At 32.5% G+C, this 20,873-nt stretch overlaps 3 protein-coding genes across 3 annotated transcripts; all 3 read right to left on the minus strand.

The window, feature by feature from the left end:
* Positions 1–1,210: 1,210 nt before the first annotated feature.
* On the minus strand, positions 1,211–7,511 carry LOC122042602 (exosome complex component RRP42-like). Its single transcript, XM_042602788.1, has 8 exons — positions 7,273–7,511; positions 5,635–5,768; positions 5,457–5,513; positions 5,223–5,315; positions 4,175–4,253; positions 2,586–2,710; positions 1,800–1,943; positions 1,211–1,690 (listed from the first exon to the last, which is right to left on the minus strand). Exons 2-8 carry the CDS (start codon positions 5,758–5,760, stop codon positions 1,448–1,450), a joined length of 867 nt encoding a protein of 288 aa, XP_042458722.1. The 5' UTR covers positions 5,761–5,768; positions 7,273–7,511; the 3' UTR covers positions 1,211–1,447.
* A 2,270-nt stretch (positions 7,512–9,781) lies between these two features.
* LOC122042603 (uncharacterized protein YwbO-like) lies at positions 9,782–14,010 on the minus strand. Its single transcript, XM_042602789.1, has 8 exons — positions 13,865–14,010; positions 11,568–11,715; positions 11,365–11,487; positions 11,234–11,277; positions 11,039–11,164; positions 10,279–10,363; positions 10,084–10,140; positions 9,782–10,001 (listed from the first exon to the last, which is right to left on the minus strand). Exons 2-8 carry the CDS (start codon positions 11,700–11,702, stop codon positions 9,909–9,911), a joined length of 663 nt encoding a protein of 220 aa, XP_042458723.1. The 5' UTR covers positions 11,703–11,715; positions 13,865–14,010; the 3' UTR covers positions 9,782–9,908.
* A 2,477-nt stretch (positions 14,011–16,487) lies between these two features.
* LOC122044108 (MADS-box transcription factor 14-like) lies at positions 16,488–17,706 on the minus strand. Its single transcript, XM_042604647.1, has 7 exons — positions 17,686–17,706; positions 17,510–17,574; positions 17,327–17,426; positions 17,208–17,249; positions 16,917–16,958; positions 16,708–16,829; positions 16,488–16,590 (listed from the first exon to the last, which is right to left on the minus strand). Exons 1-7 carry the CDS (start codon positions 17,704–17,706, stop codon positions 16,488–16,490), a joined length of 495 nt encoding a protein of 164 aa, XP_042460581.1.
* Positions 17,707–20,873: the final 3,167 nt, after the last annotated feature.

The raw sequence follows: 20,873 nt of genomic DNA on the forward strand, positions 1-20,873 counted from the left end.
CCATGCCCACTGGTAAATTTGATATTTCGATTTAGTAAGAGTTTATTAATATTTTTTTTAAATTAGTATCATATATTTAGTATACGTTTACTAATCTTAGGATTACGGTTTGATCCTATGAAATATTTTTATAAATTATCAAGATGAATTGGGAATAGTTACTATCAACATAATATTCTTAGGTCAATCCATCATTAAGGTAAATTTATATCTGAGAAATTTAGAAGACACCGTACCATTATACTATGGTATAAATACAAGAGTTTGAATAACTCCTGAATGAATCAAACTGAATCCAAGTTAAGAAGCCTGGGGCTATGGCGTAGTGAAAAAGTATTAAGTTGTCACTTAGGTATTTAAGGTTTGATCCCTAATTATAGTATATTTGTAGAGATTTTTTTCTCCAAATAAGGACTCGCAACCATAGGATGGTGGACTTTGAGGTTGTTCGTCGTGAGCACTTCCTAATTTACCCTAGAGCCCATGAGAAATTTTTCATAGAGCTGATCCAATTACCAAAAATTCGATGTTACCCGGTTTAATATTTTTAAGGCTCATTTATAGGATTTTTCTTCTAAATAGAGTGCGTAATTATAAGATATTAAGTTTTTGAACCATGAGCATTTTTTTTATTTATTTTAATAATAGAAAATTAAAGCTGAGCTAGTCACCCTAAGTTAGATATTATCTAGTTAAATATTTTTTAAAAAAAATTAAGAAAAAAATCAAGCTAAGTTTTAAACATCATTTCTACCGCTTTCAACTGTATGCGATTACCTTATAAATAAATTTAAATAGCAAAAATTTTAAAAATTCTAGAAAGGATTTCGATGCATTAAATACATCTTTAATGCAGAAGTCTAACTTGAAAAGGAAGGTATAGTAGAAAGGAATCTTGTGAAACAATTTGTTTAATTAAATCCATTTTTAATGTAGAAGTCTATCTTGAAGACGTAATTTGTCATTAGTGCATGAACTACGATTTGATACAATAAAAAAAATAGTTCCGTCAGCACACGAAACTCCTGAAAAAAAAATCTTATCCTAGTTCTACTGTTTTTGGTACAATAATGAACAATAAATATAATAGTAGAAGCCAACCAATCTATATAATATACAAGTTTTAAAATATAGTTTTGTAGTCATTCTCATAACTACAAATATATAAAATATTTTATATAAAAGGAAGGTCAATAGACACAAAAAAGAATATAAGATAATATAATTTCATGCCAAAAATGCCTATTTGACTTTGATCCTCCTATCATTATATCTCATTAATAAGATTTCTACCTTAATCTGAGCACTACAGTCGTAAACATCTATTTAGATGATACAAATTGCTCCACAACATTCAAACGTAAAGCTGACAGCAATTACTAAAAGAAATGAGTCGAACATTCGATCTCCTGCAGATTGGGAGGAAACTTTGGAGGATGCAGACAGATCATTGTTCCTGGGCTGCTGCTGCCTCTGCAGCGGCGATCTCTGAATCGAGCATAGACATCAGTTGCTCGCCTACATGCTGTGCGACTGAAATCATGTCAAGAACAACACTTGGGTCCAAGCCAGCACCGCCTCGCTTCGTCAGTCCACATATATGTCCATGCCTATTCAAGGAGACAGACATAGCGGAGCTCATTTGAGACTCCTCTTCCAAAGTCGCATCAGCAATGTAGTGGCGACCGACCTGATAACACATCAGTTGTAATAGCTTGCAAGCAACCAATGCCCCTTTCCAACCAGGCAAGGGGAAAGGTGCAAACTTGAACCTCGAATATGACAGTTATTCCAGTTACCTTAGTCAGGGTAACTATAACAGGGACTCCGGTAGTGTCAAACTGCAAGAACTCTTCGTCGCTAAGATCGACATCTGGTTGGTCATTTGGTGAAGGTCCAAGAATGACAGTGACCTTTGGGATGCCTGTATTACTTAAAGCTACCTGGAACAACAACAATATATGATGATGAATAGATGCCTCAAAGGAGTCACGATAACTCTGCAGCATTACATACAATAAAGATCTAATTTGCATCATTTGGACCAAAATTATCTCCAATATCAAATAGTAAGCAGCACTGGTGTGACTCAACACACGACAACGTGAAGCTTTATATTAAACAAGGACGGGAGGTTTTATTCATGATGTCTTAAAGAGTTTCTAATATCAAATAGCAGGCAGCACTGGTGTGACTCAACACACGACAACGTGAAGCTTTATATTAAACAAGGACGGGAGGTTTTATTCATGATGTCTTAAGGAGTGCTTGACTCAACTCATTTTGATGAGACTGAGAATACAAAAAAAAAAAAAAGTTCCATCCAACTAGCACACTAAGAGAAATGGGCTGTCATTCTCAAATTTTGGTATCTTTCACAGAAGGGAGTATGATCAATGACCATTATCAATCAGAAAACAACTAGACACAGAAGAAAGCAAGTAAAAGTGCATTATATTTGATATTGATCTAGAACTCATACAATCTGGAGACTACAAAAAAGGTAGAAACTTTAATGAGCACTGGATAAGATGATAGGATTAAGGAAATCAGGATTTGCTGACTCTAGTACTAAGATTGATTACCTTGATTGCAGCGCCTAATGCATCAAGTAGATTTCCATCTGAACTGACAACTAGGCCATCAATGTACAAATCCCAGCACACCTTACCCTCGACAATGACAAGGGATGAGGGATCGATCCCAGCCCCTACAACAAGGAGAAAGAATTGTATGCAGAGAAAAGTTTGTAGTCTAAAAGGAAGTTGATTCACTGCCAAATGAGAATTTAGACACAGCAAGTTGGTCAGGAAAAAATCAGAAAATTTGCATGACAATTAAATGGTGGGAAAAGCAGAAATGTCCATGAGGCATCATTCGAAGGCATAAAAAAAAATAATCATGCAATGGTATGAATACAAAGATGATAATCTCCATGATTGTAGTTAAGGGCATCATTGAGTGTGGCACGGTTACAAAAAAGAGAATCACAAGTAATGACCCAAGAAATGCGGAACCACTTAACTCAGAGACAAGGTACAAGCATAGGAAGAGAAATTCAGATGAGATTAAGCATTATAGGAGGAAAAATTATAACTGAACAAAAGAAAAATAGTGTGACAGATAAATGAACTTTAAGTTATGATGCAACTAGACATATTTCCCAAAATTTTGAGCCTACATCAAAGATATGTTCAAAGCACTGATTCTCAAACAATGCATTCAGAGGCATTCAGATCTAGCTGGCAAAGCAAATCAACATGTATGATCTAACCTACAAAACTTGAACAACTGCAGAAGGACAAGTATAGCAGGGACTAAAGGTAACAAATCCTGGATTAGAAATTGTTGATAGATTCCAGCTTTATAAATTTGATGATTTAGCACCTTACAATAGAGGAATTATAATAATAATAAAGGTGGAGTGAAAGATATCTTCAAATCGAATATAGTTCTGAGATAGAATGCTAACTACTTTGTTCCATGAACACTTCAGCACCCTCAAATGCAGAGATGCAGTTCCTACAGATAGCATTAACTTTAAGAGAGAGAAGTACAGAGTGTTGCATCCTGTTCCTAGAATAATGTGTAATCTAGTACACATGATTTCCAATTAAATTCTTCAAGTTAGAAGCAAAAAGAAAGAAGACTAACATAAGATTAAGTGAAAGAACATATGAAAGGATTGACATATGCTGCAAAATTAAAGTGGTATGGATTTTTTTGGAACAATTGGCCATGATGCATAGAAAGTGAATTCAAACAATGAAAACTTGGGATTTCAGCACTTGGTAATAAAAAACTTGAAAGACCTGCTGGCCATACTTGGTTTTGCCCGTGTTTGTAGTGAAGATGAAGAATACATGATGTAGATAAACATGAATCATTTTTACCACAGCTGATGTTAAACACGTATAAAGACAAATCACCAATTATGGATCCAAAGTAGGATTGTTATTATTGAAAATGCCATTTGGAAGGATTCAAAAATTTGCCTATAAAGTTAATATGCACAAGAACAACTGATATGCATTATGCAGAATGAAAGATGCCTTTCTCCATAATACAGAGAAAACAATGACTCACTCTAAGTTAGGCAATTAATGGATTTTTCAACTAGTTAGAAGCAATCAGAATTACTGATATCAATAACCAACGGATACTAGAAACATACCTGCTCCGCTCTTACCACCTAGTAAACATCTCTGAAGAGCAACTGAGAGTTCTGAAGATAGTTCTTCACCTCCCCTTCCCTGTCATAGTTTTAAAATAAATAAATTTCAATTGGAATTGCAAAATAAATTAATTTGTACCAAAAATTTACTACCAGGACCATCTTCCATTTCCCTGATAGCTACAGATACTTCATGCAAGGCAAATTTAAAAATTAAAACAGCAAAAAAAAAAAAAATGAGCATCATCTTCCATTTTGGGCATTGTAGTAGGACTATTAAAAGCATAAACTGATAGTCTATCAGTTCTATTGACCTTTGTCTGAAGAATTATGTACATTATCCATCAAGGTTCCACATAGTCATATACTTTTGCTTCTCATCCCCATTCTCAGTAATAGTTGCTATTTTGTCTGTTTAGGTATGAATTTGACAAAAGCCAGCTGATTCTTTTGCTTCTTTTCTTGATACTCAACAAATAAGCCATTGCACCTGTAGGGATGGCAACTTGATGTACTCTTGTAGGGACTTAACTGAACCCAACCCATTCACTTGACAACATAGAGAACATATAGGGCAAATTTTGAAACTTCTCTCCTGGAGCAGTGAACGATGCTGAGTTGAAAGTTGAAACCTAATCTTCAAGTAGAAGGATATTTTTCACATTTTCTTACATTTAACAATTATTAATGATTATGTTACGATGTCCTATTTTGCTTTGATATCATCGAGAGATGGGGATAAGGAAGATGATTACACCATCATACGATATCACACTCCAGCCCGATTTCATACCTACCATATTTTTAAGTAACTAAATTCGATGATCACATTTACATTTTTAGGAGCCGTCATTGTTTCCATTGCATATGCATTCACAAACATCATAAAGAATGAAAACTATGAAGCAAAACAACATTTAAAAAGTCAAATAAGATCTCATTCTAATACACTGATAAAGTGCATTAGTTTTTCCATTACAGAAAAAGATATCCCAGAAAGTTAATCCACATGAGGAACACCATGACAATACAAAACTGACCTACTAACCTCAAACATTGGTGCTGCTGTCGAACTGCAGTCAACAAAAATAGCAACTTTTCCTTTATCTGGTTGTAGAGAGCTTGGCTTCCCCAATTCTGCCTAAATAACCCAATATCATGTAAAAATTCACAAAAACCAACCCATGCAAAAGGCTTTACTCCATGGTTATGACATAAGGGACCCTAGTATCCTCGCCTCAGATATCGTTACTGGAGAGAAACCCGGATATCAATAATATACCTTAATGCTAACAATAACATCTGTTGCTCCCAATCTAACTCGTGCAGACCCATTCGCCTAAAAAACAACAGGAGTGGAGAAATGCTTATGAAGTAGAACTCCTTACAAAACAGAAGGGGAGAGACAATAACTACTAGAACAACAACAAAATTATATCAAATAAAAATCTGCATTTAACCTGAGGAATGACTCCTGTCTCGATTGAGATGGGTCGGTAATGGAGTCTTTTTCGACCGTCCGTGCGGAGGTCCTCAGCAATCCCACCATGTATGAATTGCTTCTCTCCTAGAGAAAGGCCTACCATTATCCTCCCTACAAAGCAAAAATGAATGGTATAATAGAAGAAAACACATCATAGAAAGCTACCATAATAACTAAGTATTTATATCTCATACAACAAAATGAAAACTCTCAATCCATTGATTATTGACAGTTTCGCCAAAATGAGTTATCAGAAATACACTTTAAATTTAACCAGATCTGTCACTATGCATATATGTCAGTATATTAAACAAGATATTAGAGTTTTAGAGAAAGTCATAGTTCATCAAAATTAAGGTATATCAACTAGCTAGCATCCCTTTTACTTGTGAAAAAACTAAATAATTAAGAGTAGATACTTTCTTATGGTTCTTTTCACTAGTAAAAATCACACATTGTTAATTAATCATTAACTTAAGGAAATTGACATGCCTAGTACAAAGTCTAAGATGAAATGTAAATATCCATGAATTGATCAGATAATCAAGAAGTTTAAATCAGGGAAAAGTAGAATATCAAAATGTAACTTAGATGTCAAGGAGAAAAACTGCAACTAACTCAAAATTGACAAAGTATCGGTTGTGTTGACCTCTAAAGTATAAGTTGATTGAACTATAATGCTCTGTTTACTTGGAGGTGTGGATTGAAGAAGGAAAGGAATCAAGAAAGAAGAAAGAAAAGAATCCCTAAGCAAAAAAGAACGGAATCTATCTGTGCTATGCTTATTTACTTTAATTGAGGAAGGTGAGTGAGATCAATCCATTAAATTGTTTACTTAGAACAAAGGAAAGACAATTAAATTGTTTATCATCCAAAATACTCTATTTTTAATTGTTTTCATTTCTAGATAAAGAATCCAGGCCCAGCAATCTTTATCGAATTAAAATATATATAAATTATTTATATATTTTTCAATATCCAATGTCTTTATTTTATTTTTAAAAATATTTTTATATATTTATTTGTCAAATTTTTTCTTAATTTATAATTGAATTGGAGTCTTCAGAAAACTGTTCAAAATAATTTGTGGCTTTCATTTGGATATTAGTTCAATATTTTTCACACCACAACGATCATTTCAATCGGGAATGTTTGTTATTTATTACTTGATGCTTCGCTGCAAGTCCCTAAACAACTTCTGCAGGAAGAATTAAAACCTACATAAACATCCAATAGTTAGTTGACACTGAAGTCACATTCATTTTGTTGTCCATGGTGATTCATAGCTCTGATGATAGAATCTGTGTCAATTCCTTTGTTCGCAACAGGTAATTTTTAATTCTGTCGGTTCTCCATCTAACTCTTGCTAAACATTTCATCTTCTAAACAAGTAAATGAAGACTTGACAACCAACCCAAACTAGGAAATAGATTCAACACGGAAGAAAATTTTAACTATACAAAGTCTAATGCAATCAACCAAACAAGCAAAATAAAACAACAGATTTTAAAAAATGACAACTTTCAAAATCAGGAACACCAGACCGGGAGCAAAAAAAAAAAGGAATGTTGTTGATGATACACGCATGATCGATCTGTAGAAGTTAGCACTTTACCCGAAGGGCTCTGCCGACCTAGGAACGTCGGACCACGTTCGATGGCTGGAGCTGCTGTGGCTGAACGTTACTCGACGGTTGGATGGCTGCGATCGCTCGACCGAGTAACGCAAGTCTAAGTTTCCGGAGAAGATGTTGAGGAGAGCAACGACGTGCAACAATCGCGGGAGAAGAAGTCGCCGGGAAAAGAGCAGTGCGGCGGAAGAGAGAAAGAGGAAAATCGGTAAAACCTAGCTTTAGCTTTTATTACGGTGGAGGGTCAATGGGAATTTGTATAATTTATTATTATTTATTATTATTCTTTCTTTCCTGAGGGATTCAAAAATTATACGTCGAAGGGCGACGAATGCAAAAAATCATGGCCGTCTATTTTAGACGCACCTGATCACTCACTACATTCTGCCAATGGATTCCGTTTATCGAAATTGGGCTGGCCCAAACAAAAATAAGCCTCATAAATACTATATAGAATATTTTTTACTCGTAAAAATTATCAATATTAAATTACAATTAAAAATATATATGAATTACATATTATTTTTGTCCTCCTTACGGGAGACTTTTAAATATATTCAGATTAAATATCGAAATTGAGATGTATATCTCCATGTTTCCAGATTAGCATCCTATTTTTGTATTTTTTTTTTTTATTTTTAATTGAATCTCATTATATTGATTAATTTTGAAAATGATATATTCTATTTTATAAAAAAATATTGATCATAAATAAATCGAGAAGCACGTGTAATAAATAATTTATCAATTTAATGTTCTTAAATTATCCATTCGTTAAAGAAATTTATCAATTAATTGAAACTATGACTCTTAAATATTTGGTGAACGAACAGGTGCCCTATTACTTTTGTGATCATTTTAAACAGAAATATCAAGCTTGAAATTAACTCAATTGTCCCTCGGAGTACGATGCAGTAATGGGCACTCAAGATTATTGACGAAGCATACACGTATTTTATTTTAGAAGAAAATTTATGAGAAATTGCACGTGTGCATGCACATGCTCTCTAGTTTTTGAAATGAGAGCATTAATAATACATCATTACTATATAAAGTTAATATCATTTTTAACCATATATCTCTTTTATCAATATTTTTTTAATATTAACATTCATTATTTATAAATTTCATCATCCACTCAATTTTATAAAAATTATATCATATTAAATAAATATATTTTAAAATATTTAAATTATTATTTTTTTTTAATAATAATCTTATTTTATAAAAATATTATTATTTTTAAAAAATAATATTAAAACTTTTACCGTTAAGAAACAAGGAAAACAAAATTAAAAAAAAAAAAATGAGAGAGGAGCCTCTCTTTCTATAATACCCACTCACAATAGAGAAGGGGTCTATTTATAACATCCATTTAATATATCATTATAGACTCTAACATAAGTATGGAGTCCTCGGGGCTACGATACCGTGATAAAATATTCAGGTTGTCACTTAGCTACTCACGATTTGATTCCCAGTTATGATGTATTTACAAGAATTTTTCCTCTAAATAGTGATTGCAATCAAAGGATGTTGGACTCTTAGACTGACTGTCGTGCGCACTTCTAGATTTACCCTAATGACTAGTGGAAAAATTCTATGGGACCGAGCCGGTAACTTCAGAGATAGTCAATGAGACTAATTGAGTTTATCATTTTTTTCTAACGCCAAATATAGAGTCCCTAGAGCTATGATACTGCGATAGGACATTCAATTTATCACCTAAGTACCCGTGATAGTTATCCTAGTGACCGATAAAAAATTTACATAAAACCAAATCGGTCATCCTATATATACTTAATGAGGTTAAATTAAATTATCATTTCATTTCTTTCTAATCCTAGATATACTTAATGTGGTTAAATTAAATTATCATTTCATTTTTTTTCTAACGCCAACTATGGAACGGTATGGGATGTTTTTTTAATAGAACATCAAAAATGGATGTCTTTTTTATTCCAATAAAAAAACGCGTTTTGATTTTTACCATTTTTCTCTTTTTATTTAGTTATTTATTTATTAATCCCATTAGTAAAAACAACAAACTGTGGTTCGCATCAAATATTCAATTTATGCTAATTAATTTTTTTTTAAAAGTGACCGATCCCATTTAAAAAATCTTATATTAAACAGCCCACTTATACTACATACCTTTAATTTCAACCGGTTAATGATTAAACAGTATGTGAAATACTATCCACCAATAACATTCATGAACCATATCCATTAAAAATCTTACTTTCAACAAATGCCAAATTTTAATGTTTATAGGAATGTAAACATAGTCCATTCAATCAAAGTTGTTAGGCCTGAAATCTTACTTAAAAGTAAAAAATAAGATTGAATGGTGAACTGATAAGTTCCAAATTAAGTTCAAATCTCATTTACCTATTGAATGGTGGTATTATAAAATCTTAAGGTTCAAATCACAATCTTGATGGACCTTTTCTGGAGCTCTGGACAACAATGGGAGAGCATGATACAAACAATCGATAACAAAATATTGTTTCCTGATTTGGAAAAGTTGAGAGTTCATCATGAAGGATTATTAAAACAGGTAAACATTTTCTAGTGAAATGCATGCTTAACCGTTATTTTATTTATCAAAATAAAAAAAATCATTGTCGGGAACCATCATCTGCAGCTGCTTGAAATGCTCGCAGGAACACCTCAGGAGGCTGTCCACCGCTGATCTTGTATTTTTCATTAATCTGATAGAAAAAGAATATCAATTGAAAAGAGACAGTCCAAAATATTGTAAAGGAAACAAGGCACTAGGATAAAACAAATCACCACAAAGTGGGGAACTCCATTGATGCGAGAAGAATACTTTTCAAGCTCTTCATTGACCTTTCAATGGCAGAAAACGAAGATAAAAGCAAATAAAAGTATAAAACTCTTTGAAGTTGTTAGAAACAAGAATTTTGAAAAGATTGAAGAATTTTGTTTTTTGTTTTTGTTTTTGTGATAGTGATAACAAGTAACAACCTCCTCTATCCCTTTTGTTGGGTCGTGGAGCAATTCTGAAGCTCCTTCTATGCCAACCTTCTGAGCAGCATCCAATAGAACTTTCCTGTATTCATTTCAAAATTTCATAGTCCAAATTTCTAACAAAGCATGAAAATTTGACAGGATGAATTCGAACCGATTACACTAATCGTATATTTCTTCTAGCAGTACAACTAGCATGGTTAGAAATTTGGAAAAGTAACAAGTGTTTGCACTAGAGGGAGAAATATCCAGACTCATCTCAATGGTAAGAAACACTACAATTTCATTCCAAAATCTGTGCAAAACGAGCAATCAGTATAAAAATATTTCAAACTATGTTGGAACTTCGCTACTATTTTGTACCCGTAATGCAGAAGACTAGAACGAAGTAGCACATGAATCACTTTTGATCATACTCATTTGTGTACGAAACCTAATAGGAATATCTATAAAGGAGTCATAGCTCTATGGAATTATTTTCATCTCAGTTAGCTCAACACCACTGGTGCCGCAAAGTAAAGCTCGGTGAAATCAAGGTCGGTGTATCTACCTCAGTTCATGTTTAAGCAACTCCATGATAACTATTCCTAACTAAGTTTGTTTTAAGATGCAAAGTCAACGATAACAAAGCCATCAATCATAGGAATGCAGAAGCTTATAACTCTTGTTGACTAGATTTATTAGATTTCTATATGCATATGAAAAAAAAAATAAAGAAAATATGACTATTTTCCAATAACTCAAGAAGAATTCTTACCGATCTCCAATATACTTTCCTTGACAGAAGTAGTTGAGGAACAACTCCTCTACAAGAGCATTTTGTTTATCATAACCTTGGCTTGCAGAAAATGTTATAAGCCTGTGACTATCCAGTGTACTTCCCCTGAATCACCCATGAATGTGTTAACATTCTTTCACCTCAATTACAAGGTCTTATATGTTGTTCACTTACGTTAACCCAGAGGTATCATACTCAAATCCAAGGCTATTAAATATCTGCAAAACAAAACATATATTATGCCTCAAGATGTTTTTGATCAGTCAGATATTAGACTAAAATTCAGAACATAACTACAAAAGGACCTTTGTCATCCTAGACATCATCGCCTCATACTGTGAAGCTCCAAACTTCTGTTTATAGAAGTCTGTCTTGTTAATTCCTTCTTTGGGTGCATCAGGGTTGAGAAAAAATGGATGCCACCGAACCTGGAGGTGAATAACAAGGATTATGGAAGGAAAAGGTTAATTGAAATGATAAGAAGATTTTTATCAACAAGAAGAGAAACCTCAAAGTTAAATCGATCTTTTGCTGAATCTATGGCCTTTTGAAGGTTCTGTTTTCCAATAAAACACCAAGGGCAGACAGTGTCGGAACTAACGTCAATACTGATAAGCTTCTTTTCACCTGTTGAATGTGCCATTGATCTGATAGAACTGTATGTTTAACAAAGTGATTAGAATAGAAATATCAGTTTCAAACTTTTACTCGAGGTAGGTAAATTAAAAGGGGATGATGATATATATATGAAGAGTGAATTTGAAAACTAACTAATTTTTTAGCATTAACCAACTAGGACACAAAATTAAGTACAACACATATTTCTTCCTTTAATTTAGGTCTACACTTAATCCTAATGGAAACAATGGATTATTTGCAACTAAGTATGAGAATAACAGCAAAAAAAATGACAGGGTAAGAATCCCCAAGGATGATGATGTCAACATCAAACATTCTTGAATTTATGAATTGCTAGTTGTTAAATCCTTTTGTTAACAAAATAATGGATTTTTTTTAGGTAAGACAACATAAGCAAAAAAAAAAAAACTCAAGTAGGAATCCACCATGGTGTTGTATCAACATATGAAATTCTTCGTATTACCAGTTGTCTTTGTTAAATCCCTTCATTAACATTAAAGAGCCTGTCACAAAAAGGTTGTCAAATCCCTTTGCTCCACCTCAAGTTAGGGATTTAATGATTATTTTGTTACTCCAAACAAGTCATGCAAGCACATCTTTGGAAAAAACAATGTACTCGATCAACAAATCATGAATGATATTTCTGCACAAATAAAGAAGTTCTTTGGGTGTGGTTGCTCTCATTCTTGAAAAGTAAGCCAAAGCAAGTTATTAGAGATGGTGCAGGATTAAGGAAATATCATGTCAGCCTTTAAATGGAAGGTATTCATATAGATACTGAAGCAAAGCACATGAACGAACATAAAGAGATATCCTTCAATCCTGTAAACACACCAAGGTAAAATCCATCTCCAGCTACTCTGATTATATCAAGAACCAAAGCTTATAAAATGATCAATTGGAGAAATTTTCAGGTCTCATATAATTGAATTCTCCAAGACAAGAAGCAAGGTAACAAGAATTTTGAGCAAATCCTACATGTGTACACATCATTTAATTCCACAGAAGTCAGTAACAGAAGGTTGCAGAGTCTACAGGAGATAGCTCTTTCTTTTGATAAAGAACTATAAGACAAACATATTATGCATGTTTATCTATCTCCTATACCTGGAGAGGAAAGAGCCTTATCTTGAGCATGGAAGTTTCAAATCAACATGTATACAACCTTTACAATGTGTTCTACAAGTTCTTTGGAGGGTGAAAATGCCTGAGTTTTGGTTCTCTCCAAAAGGGAGAACGTACGTCAAACATGTTGAACCTCTACAAAGCCTAGTATTTTGATTCGTTTAACATGTTTATCATTATCTTCTTGAGTTTTATCTTTGCAGCTTTGGCATAATGCTTTCACTCTGTGTAAACCTGTTCTGCATAGTTAGTTTCTGCAATATTTTAATTAATTATTATTACTTTGCATTACACTGCAACATATCAAAAATACGCAAATTTCAGGCTTTATAAGTGACCAGGAAAATCCCAAAGCGTACCAACAACTTCAACTTGATAATAAACAATACAGGTTGAATTAATCTCTCAGTTCCAAAGGTTGAGATATGCATGAAATTTTCATAAAAGTAATCTTCACAACTTCCTATTTTTTTCATGTGTGATGGGATCTCTCTGCTAGATCATCTACTTTTGCCAAGCACGCAATTACTTTATATTTTTCCTAGCACAAGGCACTTGATCTCCAATATAATGGAAACATGGAAAGATATTGCAGAAAACTTCATTTTATGATCCTAACAACCACTGTTTTACTTTCGAGCACCTGCTTATGAAGAAAGAACCTTTACACTTGATTTTGAGCTAACGATTCAGACCAAGATAGGTTCATTGCTTCATCTTTCGATTTCTCTTCAAAAAGATACTGAAAATTCGATGAAAAAAAATATTCTTTACACTATACGTCCCTTAAATCGATATTTTCCCATCATAAATCCTCGATTTGTTCAACTTTTTGTTCCATAAATTCCTAGGTCCGCCAAAAAAACTTCGTACCGAAACCCTAAAGTAGAGAGGGACCAAAAAAAAATCCCCCTTTCTCCTTTGGGCTTGCAGCAGAACTAAAGAACAACTCAAAAATAGGTTCAATCAATCAACATTTGATTCTCCGTGGATAAAGTAAATTACTCCAAGGAAAGAGAATCGGAGCGAGAATGGCGATACCTGAGATAGCGTAGACGCCTCCACGCCACAGCTAAGAGAGAGAGAGAGAGAGAGAGAGAAGGCGATTGGTGGCTTCATGGCTGACTACTTTAACAACCGTCTTGTAGGCTCGATCGAGATCTCGATCGTCCATCATGCTTTCTCCAACTGCCTTGTAGGCAAGTATAGATTTTGGCATTTTGAGAGATTCATGCCAGTTTTTATTCAATATTTTTTTAATTTACCCAATCACCGTTTTTGACTTTTTTCTCTATTTTAATCCCCTCTATTTTTCTATCAAATAATATTATATCACATTATATTTAAAAAATGACACTTAATCAAAATTAAATATAAAAAATTATAAAAAATAATTATAATTTTGATATTTTTTATAATATTAAGAGAAAAAAACATATTGAGTTAATATGGAGAATAATTACATATGTGTTCTGAGTTTACTCTTTAATTATTGATTTGTTGGATTGATGATTTACACAAGGAAAAAAATATAAATAAAAGGATAAAAAAAATATAGAAGCAATTAGTGATGGTGCCCTTTGTCACTCGCTTGAATTTGTGGTTTATATCGGTGTCCACTCTCATGAGTCTTACAAAGCAAAGTTTGTTTGAAAGTTGACATTGTCAATGTTACCTTTTTTTGATGGTCAAGTTAATGATAAACTGAGATATGAGGCTCACGTGTATACATGAGAAAAGTAACAGAACTCAAAGAAGATGAAAAAAATTTATCTTCGCATAAACAAAGAAAATTATACATTCACCTATTTTTGTGGAACCTTATATAATTCTGGACAAACGCGAATTTAAAATTTTAAATTTAGGAGGGAATGAAGAAAATAATTATTATACATTATATTTAAAAGCTATGACTAAAATATACATTTTAAACTACTTAATTTTATTTTATTCGTATAATTAAGTATTAATCTTTATATATTATTAGAAATTATATATACAATTTATTGATTTTAATTAGTGAATCATTAGTCATACACATGTTGAAAATATCAATTAGGGTCTTGTATTATTTAAAATTAGTTCAGATATTAACAAAGAAAGTGGATGTAAATTATCAATATTGAAAATAAATTCAATATGAATTTTTTTTTTGTTAAGATTATCAAAAAAATTATCAAAAGTAAAGACATAATTATCTTTTATTAAAAAAATTCACGTTTAACTTTAGTCAAAGGGGTTAAATATTATTTTTTAATACATGAGGGATAAAATGTTCCTTGATAGAAAATAGAGAGAGTTAAAAATACTTTCCCCTTTTTTTTAATCGTATCCTGCTTTTTCTCAGTAAAATTCTTTTCTTTTTCTTTTATCTCAATTACAATCATAAATATATATAGACAGACTAATTTTAAAATCAATTTAAATATAAAAAAACTGCGCCAAGAATTATAGTCAAACTCATTCCACCTCAAATGGATACATTCTTTTGTTTATTTACCTTCTATCCTTAGAATGTTCATTTTAATGCAAGAAATTCAACCAAGTGAAATTGGAATATGAAGATTGTATATAAGATTATTTAAAAATTAATTCATGTTGCATTTTTTGCCATTTGAAAACTAAACTATATGTCTATCTAAAACTTATTCAAGCAAAACATCTCCTAATTATTTATCTATATAATTAAAATAGATTTCTCTTTCAAGATTATTAAAATAATAACTATATTTATTTTAAGACTTTAACTAAATTTGTACTCATTTTGATTAAAATTAGATCATTTTATTATAAGACGGAATACAAAAGAGCATTTTAAATATTAAATTATAATTGGAATGCTTTCTGAATTAAAAGAGGGATACTTTTTGACGATATAAATAATTAGAGGGCGCCCTTTTATATAGTTTTTAAATTAAATATTTACCATTTAAAAGTAAGGTGCAGAGGATTAAAGTGCAAATATTATAGATGATTTTAAGAATTGATTGTTTTTCTACTAGGCAGTAGGTACCTAGTATTTTAGGATGAACGGTTTAATCTCATAAAAAATTTTTACCGCTCATCAAGATAAATTATGAAACGTTCGCAGTGAAAAATTCATCATTCAATGTTTTTAAGTCAATCACTTATTAAGATAAATTCATCCGTTAATTTATAAAAATTAGTACTTGATCCTTAAATATTTGAGAAATTGAAAAAGTATTTTATCGCTGCACCGCCTAGGGAAGAATTTACTTTTAAAAGTCGACAAAGAGTGAGATTTAGAGGAGTATTTTTAAATTGAATGGTAAATAAAGTAGAGAAAAATGAAAGGGATGATTTGGTAAAACCAAATAATCAGACTAAATTGGGTAAACCCTTACGCATTTTAAGATTCGACATATTACATTAAATAAAAAAGAAAAGAAGAAAAATGTTTCATGAATATTTGATCTCGAGTAGAATTTGTGTGTCAACTGCTTAATTAATCGTCATTAACATTGATTAATTAGATAACATTTATTCACTAGATTCAAAAAAGGACACCCACAGCAATATTTACATGCAGCACAACTTTAACTGAAGAGGAAGGATAATGGGAATCATGATGATCACTGCAGTCAAAGAGAATAAGCATTAATTTATCAAGGGCTGTGTAAATGCTTACAGGTCGACGTGCATGCTACCCATTCAAATGGCTAAGCATCCATGGTGGCAACATGCTGTTATTGATCCTAACCTGAGTCTCCCCACCTTCTTCCATGGTTGCCCTCCCTTCATAATATCTACATATATTTCATTCAAAAACATTGCCAGGTCCTTATACGGTTAGGGTTTTACTTGAAAGCTTTTCAGTGACCAAGCTGTGTAGAGTTGTTCTCAATGTTATATCAGTCACTTACCCAATATTTAAGCTAGGGTTAGCATCAGGCATTAAGGAGGCTGGTGGGGAGGGGGTGCTTGTCTGAGCTTGTTCCCAATGATCTTGTTGGATGAGAGCCTTTGGCTTCTGCGTCTCCATGATCTTGGTCAAGTCAAATTTAATAGTTTATCAAAGAGTAGCAGAATTGCAGTCATTTGGGTGAAGGAGCTAGCCTGGAGGATTACTAACCTGCTTCTCTAGGTTCTTGTTTTTCTCCTGCAGTGCCTTTTCCTAATCACAAAATGAAAAAAATGTCATGCACAGAGTTGAATCATGAAAGTTCTCTACGTGTATAATTTTTTTAAAGAAGATTTCTTATAATTCGGACTGCTTGCTGCTGTTTGAATACAAGCCATGAATGTTTGGCTACAGGTTATAGCTTTATATAGTTTCCAGAAAAATTACAAATGCAGATATTCTATGTAATAGCTAAGGCATAACAATGACAACTCGCTGAAACATGATGAAGAATTCTTTTACCTTTCTCTCATGCTCTGCAATACTGTCAAGCATGATTTGATTCTGCACCATTAAAAAAAAATAATGAGCAGCATCAACTTTAAGATGCTTGCTTAGTAAACCTTTGTAATGAGGTTTACCTTCCTTAGCCGAATATGCTTCAGAGAATTGTCCAGTTGATTTTCTAGCTGCTGGAGATCTTTAAGGTTTAAGGAATCAAGTTGTTCTCCCATTAGATGCCTGAGGCAATTATTATCCTCAAGAAATCATTGGTTGTGATGAAAACTATAGCTGTAACTATCTTGTGAGTTGTGTTTAATTACCTTTCACTTTCCCTTAAAGCTTCCACCTTAGCCTTAAGTTTTTCATATTCTTGATACCGGTTGCCCTGTAAACACAACATTACGAACATCAGAGGCTCGACTAAAGCAAAAAGATCTTAATAAATAGCAATTATCTGATCCTTGGGTAGTAAACATTCTAATAAAAACTCTCCTACCTCACATTTTTTATTCCTCATCTATATACGCACATTTTCACTTTTCATTCTGATCACAAGCTCTCCGTTCCATTATCATTATACTCTCATTCTCATTTTCTTCTATAACATGAATAACAGCATTTCCCTTATCATTCTTATTCTCATTTTCTTCTGCAATATGAACAACAAATTCTAAGGCTGTGGGTCTACACCAAGGACAAGAAGTGTTGGGTAGTGATCATCATGTGATACGGGATCAATTCAATATCGCCTTAGTTTTAGAGGGTCGTAACTTTTAACTCAAGATTCAAAATTAAACTTTGCCACCGTTCACACGTGTAGAATTTAAAATCTATGTTTATTATTAGGGAATGTGTAATCGCCAAGTTTCAGACAAAAAAGCACCATTTAAGCTCTTTTTAGAATCTCCAAAGATCTTTTATTATTTTTAGTAATTTTTATTTTTATAATATTTAAGATATTTTTGATATCTCTGATATTTAAGGTTTGTTTATATCAACGTCATGTTTTGTTAATTTCTTTTTGTTAAGATTTTTGTTAACAAAAATATTTTTTATAGTAAAATTGCTTTTATTTCTTTACAAGATAGGAATTGAGCTTTATATATTAGAATTTCTTTCCTTTCTATGAATCCTAGGATCTAGAGTGTATACAAATACTTGTTTAACTGTTTGAGGATTCATTTTTTATAATTAACAAAGTTTTTTTTATAAATGACAGATATTTTTTATTTTCTTGGGGCTTTTCTTACATTCTCCTCAATTTCTCCTTCTTATTAACTTGTAGAATAATCATTATCTTGTCTGATGTTATCATAGATTAATAGCATTGAAGCTTCCTCATTAAAACTTTTATGGAACATAAAATAACATTGCACTCATTCTTACTTTTGCAAAGTTTAGATATAAAATTGTATTGACATTTAATACTTAGACCAGCAACTATAACTTTTTGATATTTTATATTGAATAATGGATAGACAATAATTTTTTACTACTAATAATAATGATTAGATGTAGAAATTATGTTTTCATAATACATATGCAACTACTGATAATATTTAATAGTGTAGTATATACTCAATAGTACACTATAAGCAATAAAAAAATTCATTATATGAAATAATGATATTATTATATTTTCATTAAAATTAAATATTAATTTGATATTAAATTTAGACCGTTATATATAAGTTTGTTATGTTTCAAAATTATTTTCTTGGTATATATATATATAGTCCAATATAGAAAGAAAAGGCAAACATATTATTGTGACAAAAAAATGTTTTTTATGATTTAAAATTGTCTTTGGTTTGAAAATTGTTTTCCAATGATTTTTATAGTTATAGAAATTAAAAGTTTGAAATAATTAATATGACATGAAGAAAAGAATAAAATTCTCTATAATATACAATACATGAAACCCTACCTATTTAATTTTGATATAACAGGTGTTAGCTACTTATCATCCCTATCTTCATCATAAAATACACTCTAAATATGAAAACTCTAGTCCCCTTAAGACGGTCTAGTAGTTGACATATGGGGTGTTAGATTTTGAGGAATGTCCTATGACAATTATCTTACAATTTTTACTAAATATAGATTCACTATTTGAGTGCATATTATATGTTTGATTATCTTAAACTCATTTACTGAATGTTGCAATATAATTCATAACATGAGAGAAATTGTAATTGGATCATAACTAGTGATTATCTCTACATGTGCAATTATGAACGTATTAGAATTTCTCTAGTCGTCGAATTGATGCATTCGGACATCATCAATTCTGTAAGACTAGCATGGGTTATACTCCTTGGTTCGCCAAATAACTGTTTTCTCACTAGTTGGAGACATTGGATGTTGAGAGTTAAACATGGATGCTAGTTATGGTAACTAGTTTATTAGAGTGATACGTTGTAAAACTTCATATGATTATCTATATATATGGATATGTCCGTGAAGCTCTTACTGCATTCGAGTGCAAGTTTCCTTCGACTTGAGGTATACAAGTCATCTTGGTTATGGAAACTTATACTTTGATATCTTAAGCAAACACCTCATTGAGGTGTGGATCTGAGATGATTGGGTATAAGTCAAAATGTATGAAGATATTTGGATAACCCACAGAGGATTCATCGCTCCTTACGAGAAGACGTATACCCTATGACCACTTGTTAGGATTATTACTCAAAGTCTTTGGCCAAAGCTGTTGGTGCGGTTAGCACTAACGGTCTAACTCAGGTTTTGATGAATGACAAATCAGGTTAAGTTAGGTTTGTTGTTGTCTGACACTTTTATCAAGTGTGCAGGAAAAGTCCAGCTAGGTCGACGGGCTGACCGGATAGCTGGCGAGAAGTCCAAGCGGGTCGACGGGCTGACCGGACGCTTGGCAAGAAGTCCAGTTAGGTCGACGGGCTGACCGGACAACTTCTGCAGGAAGAATTAAAACCTACATAAACATCCAATAGTTAGTTGACACTGAAGTCACATTCATTTTGTTGTCCATGGTGATTCATAGCTCTGATGATAGAATCTGTGTCAATTCCTTTGTTCGCAACAGGTAATTTTTAATTCTGTCGGTTCTCCATCTAACTCTTGCTAAACATTTCATCTTCTAAACAAGTAAATGAAGACTTGACAACCAACCCAAACTAGGAAATAGATTCAACACGGAAGAAAATTTTAACTATACAAAGTCTAATGCAATCAACCAAACAAGCAAAATAAAACAACAGATTTTAAAAAATGACAACTTTCAAAATCAGGAACACCAGACCGGGAGCAAAAAAAAAAAGGAATGTTGTTGATGATACACGCATGATCGATCTGTAGAAGTTAGCACTTTACCCGAAGGGCTCTGCCGACCTAGGAACGTCGGACCACGTTCGATGGCTGGAGCTGCTGTGGCTGAACGTTACTCGACGGTTGGATGGCTGCGATCGCTCGACCGAGTAACGCAAGTCTAAGTTTCCGGAGAAGATGTTGAGGAGAGCAACGACGTGCAACAATCGCGGGAGAAGAAGTCGCCGGGAAAAGAGCAGTGCGGCGGAAGAGAGAAAGAGGAAAATCGGTAAAACCTAGCTTTAGCTTTTATTACGGTGGAGGGTCAATGGGAATTTGTATAATTTATTATTATTTATTATTATTCTTTCTTTCCTGAGGGATTCAAAAATTATACGT

Source organism: Zingiber officinale, chromosome 2A (genome assembly GCF_018446385.1).
Source record: "Zingiber officinale cultivar Zhangliang chromosome 2A, Zo_v1.1, whole genome shotgun sequence".
In the NCBI taxonomy this organism is placed as follows: domain Eukaryota; kingdom Viridiplantae; phylum Streptophyta; class Magnoliopsida; order Zingiberales; family Zingiberaceae; genus Zingiber; species Zingiber officinale.